The sequence below is a fragment of the Anneissia japonica genome, unplaced genomic scaffold (genome assembly GCF_011630105.1).
Source record: "Anneissia japonica isolate Jap-2015-1 unplaced genomic scaffold, ASM1163010v1 scaffold6417_len956965_cov193, whole genome shotgun sequence".
In the NCBI taxonomy this organism is placed as follows: domain Eukaryota; kingdom Metazoa; phylum Echinodermata; class Crinoidea; order Comatulida; family Comatulidae; genus Anneissia; species Anneissia japonica.
This window is the reverse complement of record NW_022713977.1, coordinates 62222-67562: the sequence shown is the minus strand read 5'-3', so window position 1 is coordinate 67562 and position 5341 is coordinate 62222. Positions and strand designations below refer to the sequence as shown.

At 35.6% G+C, this 5341-nt stretch overlaps 1 protein-coding gene across 1 annotated transcript; it reads left to right on the top strand.

Moving 5' to 3' along the window:
- The first annotated feature begins 53 nt into the window (after nucleotides 1-53).
- Nucleotides 54-4567, top strand: LOC117108853 (estradiol 17-beta-dehydrogenase 11-like). Its single transcript, XM_033251023.1, has 4 exons — nucleotides 54-822; nucleotides 1560-1804; nucleotides 3397-3513; nucleotides 3886-4567. The coding sequence occupies exons 1-4, from the start codon at nucleotides 373-375 to the stop codon at nucleotides 3965-3967; spliced, it is 894 nt and encodes a 297-aa protein (XP_033106914.1). The 5' UTR covers nucleotides 54-372; the 3' UTR covers nucleotides 3968-4567.
- The last annotated feature ends 774 nt before the right edge of the window (nucleotides 4568-5341 follow it).

Genomic DNA, 5341 nt, shown 5'->3' with positions numbered 1-5341 from the left:
GTATCCACCTGATTGCTTACGTGTAGAGTAGGCCGACAATCAGAAAAAAAAAATATGTGTAATCAGAGAATAGTTTACAAACTGAATCAATAATGTAAATACTCGACTGACTCTTTCTTTAAAATGTATGACCCAAACACAAGTTATATAGACTTCGACCTTGAAGTCTCAAGGTCAAACGCGTTAGAATTATAGTTGACCCACTTTTCGTTCCCACTCAAATACTTTATCAAATCGTATGATCCAGTTGTGTCGCAAGCCAGTGCATGCGTGTCTGGTGCTAGCTAGTAGCGAGTGGTAGTAGATCCTCCCCGAACCCGGTGCTTCGCTCTAGACAGTAATTCATAGTTCTAAATCAGAAAGGGTAAAATCATGTTTTTTCTATTTGAAATTCTTGTTCTAATCATAAAGATTTGTGTAGCACTGGCGACAGATTTCTACCATATATTTGTACCGTATCCTAAGAAGGATGTACGCGGTAAGGTTGTTTTGATCACCGGGGCTGGACACGGTCTAGGCCGCTCGTTTGCTCATCGTTTTGCCAAGCTAGGGGCGAAGCTGGTGCTATGGGATATGAATGAAGAAGGTAATGAAGAAACCGCCAAACAAGTACGAGATTTGGGGGCTGAAGCACACACATTCACGGTAGATGTTCGTAAAAAGGATATCGTTTACCAAACGGCAAATATTGTGAAGGAAAAGGCTGGAACAGTGGATATTCTCTTCAACAATGCAGGCGTTATATCGGGCGAAGAAATATGCAACCTCACCGATGGGCAGATCGTCAGGACGTTCGAAGTTAATGCTATTTCCCACTTTTGGGTAAGTAAGTAAAGTTATTGCCTTGCCCTATATATTTATAAACAATAGATAGGACGAGAGGCGTTATTCTGTGGCATGATCGTTGTTCCGTGTCACCTCTAGGTCCCTCCCATCATCGCAGGCTTCTAGCTACAGTAATTAAGTTAGTCCGTCCTCATCGCTATGATAACATTAGGGGAATTCCCCTTAAGAAAGATGACATCATTTCCTCATTGGTTAATTGGATGTTGTCTGAGTCCAGATGATCTTAACTCGGTGACATGCAAATCGTTCTCAGTGCGTACTGCATTTTCACACTTTTGTTGGGCTGCAGTGCATTGTTAGCGGTAAATATATTTCGAAATTCTGTATTTAACTAATATTTTTACTCTATTCTAGCATTTTCTTATTTACCTTGGAAGCCAATGATGACAATGGTCCAGTATAATAATAAGTAGAGAGACTATGAATATTCATTGACAAAATACTGTTGTATTGTATATCCATATATAGTCACAATATGTCTATATACGGTCATGATGTGATGTCATCATGACCATATTTTGGCATGTCACATGTTTTTGACAATTTGATAGTGTGAACATGGTTTAAACCCTGTCCACACTATCAAATTTTATGTCACAATTTGTGTGATGTGCCCATATATGGACATGATAGAAATGATGATGCAATAATACAATATCACTGTTATTTTTTGCATAAAGAAATAAAACATTGTGTGTTGTTTTTCATTCCAGCTGCTCAAATCTTTTCTTCCTGATATGATTGATCGCAACGACGGCCACATTGTCACTATTGCGTCGCAAGCTGGAAAATTCGGTACTCCACGCATGAGTGACTATTGCGCATCTAAATATGCAGCCGTAGGTCTTGGAGAAAGCCTCAGCTCCGAGCTTCGGACACTTGGAAGAAAGGGGGTAAAAACAACCCTTGTTTGCCCTTTCTTCATTAATACTGGAATGTTTACTAACTTATCATTCAGGTTTGTATTCTATTTTTTATTCATGATCAGTGGTCGACAAAATTAATATTCATAGATTTTCCAGTCTAGCAACTTCAAAAAGGGGTGCTCTGGACTGGGGTCGCCCTAATACCTCAATACTATAAGAGTTATTAGAGACTAATATATTATTCTTGAGCACTTTAGATGTATACTTATGTGAATGTAGTTTTTCATTTATTGTAAAGCAACTGAAGAGACAGAGAAAATATTAGGTGAGAGCTAGTTTTATGGCCCATTCTCCAGCATATTTCAGGCCCTTTCTAAAGGCCCGCTGGAATATGGCTCACACAGGGCCAGATTTATATAGGGGATTTTGGGGCGCCAGCCCCAGGCCCACAGGCCCCAATGGGGAAAAATGGGCCCTCAATCCCCAGGAAAAATCACTGAAAATCTGGTTTAGTGTTTTAGCCACAGAGTATTTAGGCCCACTTGCAATTACAACCTCAGGCCCCCACTGCCCTTTAATCTGGCCCTAGACAGGAGCTTGATACGCACTGATATCTGGCTATATAATGCTGAATATAGAATATACAATACTGTATTTTAAGTTAACAAAACAGGCGAGTTTTAAGCCTCATCATAAAGACACGTATAGCCTGTCTGGGGTTATGCATTTCCATAGATTCAAGGCAGTGACCAGAAGTGATTGCTTGAAAATTAAAATGATATACCCTGTCCTTATATTAGCAAACTTTAACCTACCATCATGTTTGTTAAACAATCCGGAAGATTTCACTTGAAGGATATTTGAGGGAGTGTTTTTTTAGTGGGTGTTTTAATAGAACCTGCTAAACGATTATCATTCCAAAAAGTGATTAAATCCAATATTGTATGTATTGAAAAAGTCAAGGACAGTTGATACCATTTGTTTATTTATACTGTATTTGAGTATACCTAATTTCCTCTGTACTTCTGGATGTCAGATTTTGACATCCAGACACCACTGCTGTTGTTCCTCAAAAATAATGGAACCTTCCATTTTTACAATCACTAATATCTTTGTACAAATTTTCGTCTCCCTATTCTGTAGTAATGATATTGTTATATAATAATAAGTATTATTATTATTGCAATTATTATTTTTATTATTATAATTAATATTGGTATTATTATTTTTATTATGAATTTATTCTTTTTACATTTTAAATTTCTGTAGCCTTGATTGATTGTCTATGTACTTTTTGAATTTGTCATTTACTTGTATTTTATTGTATGCGTTGCTGGGTCCTGGATGATAACAATGCTCTGATAAAGTCCCCCATGCTAAAGAAGAAATAAATAATAAATGAAATATGTGTTTGCTAGAGTTAGTAACTTTATTTAGGAAAGTATAATACATACTCCAAGTACTACATACGCATCATCGTGTTAAGATTCAATATTTCAACATAAATTATGTCAACATTAATTATGTCATCATAAGAATTTTTTAATTCACTAAAACATTCTGCAATTTTTAACTGTCGAAATAGGAAATGCATATCTCTATCCACCCCCCTTCCGCACTAGATATGCCAATGCTGCTCCCTCCCTTTCAATTGTGTAACCATGCATTTTATATTTCTCCACAGGACTGATACCATACTGAACCAAGAGGACGTTACATCGATAATCGTTGATGGCGTATTGCGAAATGAACGTGAAATTATTATTCCAAAACGACATACCTGGAGGGTGATTTTCAAGTCGTACGTTAGGTTTTTACATTTTATACGTGCAGGAGTTTGGGTTGTTGGTCACTGTAAAAAATGGGGGTTAAAAAAACTACTTCCCAGAACCTTCAACTTGTGTTCCTTTTCTTTTCTAGTGTTTTTTGTAGGTGCTATAGGTTTTTTTTAATTGTTGGCAATATACGATATCGACACTACATTTGAAGTATTAAGCTAGGCCTACTTTAATATTTGAGCAGTAAAATATAATACACCTGCTTTATGATTAATCAACAATTTATAATTATTCATGTTTAAAAGCTACCAAATGTATGATCAGATTTCATAATTTTATTTGAAACAATAAACTGCAAATAATTTCTTAATTATTTTTTTGTTTTTGTTTTACAGCATAGCTCCATTTTCTGTGTATGATCTAATAGAGGATTTCACTGGTATCAAAGTTGGTTCACAATCTGGGAAGTTCGACTAGTGCGAAGTTTGTACTAATAGAAAACGTGCGGGTTGATGTTGTCAAGGGGATATGCGAGAAAAATTTAACATTGCAGAAAGTTGTTAAACCAGTTTTTTTGAACATCAATGAACTATCTGTGCAATTTGATTTGAAGTTTGTCAAAGAATTAATTTAAATTCAATTATTTTACTTTTATTGGAAAATCAATTTTAATCAATTTGATTATTATTGATTACATTATTAGTGAGAGTCATTGATATTACTTTACACATCTACAACAAAATGATCAGTCAGAAGCGAGAATTCCTCATGGATCCTGTTCCCCTTGACTCCACCCCTTTCCTCGCTCGCTCTGCCTCTATGGGGTATTGTGCTTGTGATTTTTGTTTTAGATATGTCTCCTGCCAATGCAAAGTTTATCTGGAAATTGGACCAAAAAAAAGGAAAAAGAAAAGAAAGTATTAATGATTATTTGTTTTACTGTGTATATCTGGAGAATGGGTACCAGCCCCGACTGTGAGTGGTCGTTTTCCGTGGCCGACGTACTGACCCTATTCATTCTGCTCTTCCCCCCACTGCCACAGCCTTTTCCCCATTAATTTTACCTTCCCTAAAACAGTTTCATACTTTTGTGTTTCTTCACATGACTGAATTAATTCAGGTTTAATTTTATTACCAAATATATAATCAAGTTACCAAATAATAAAATACAAAGTTTGACATAGTGAGAATATAATTTATGTTTGTGATAAATTTCAATGTTGAACAGTACTGCACTTGTTAAATTTAAAGAAAAGATAATAAACTTCAAATAAAAATAAAATAAAATATTTGAATTATGTTGTCTGTTTTATGTTCTTTATTGTTTATTTATTCACGTTAGGCACTAGGGCCAAGGATTTGGCAAACAGTGAACTAAATTATTACACATTTTAACATCTCATTATAATAATCTTGTGGATGGCTACATTGAATGTTTCGCTGTCACGTACCGGATAAGTATATAGAGGGCGGCAGACTGATATTTTTTGTTATCAGGTTCCACCATAGAGGTATAATAAGAATACTAGAGCACTAACCGCAATGTATTCGATGTTCGAAATACGCAGAACTGTGTGTGTGTACCATCCAAGATGGCTACCATAGATTTAGCCAATCAAATTTCGCTAAGCGCCATCGTTTGCAAATGCGCCCTCAATTTACTCAGAAAGTTCAGTACAGCTAGTTACCTGTATGTTTGAAACTCGAGCGTTGCGGTGTTTGAGTGTAATGTATACGATTTTAATTTTCATTCCTTGGTACTTTATTTTTGAATAAGATGCTTCACTTGGCCTCGTTTTGGCTACAATAGTTTAATAATTTGTTATTACCATTACTCATTATCATTAATGA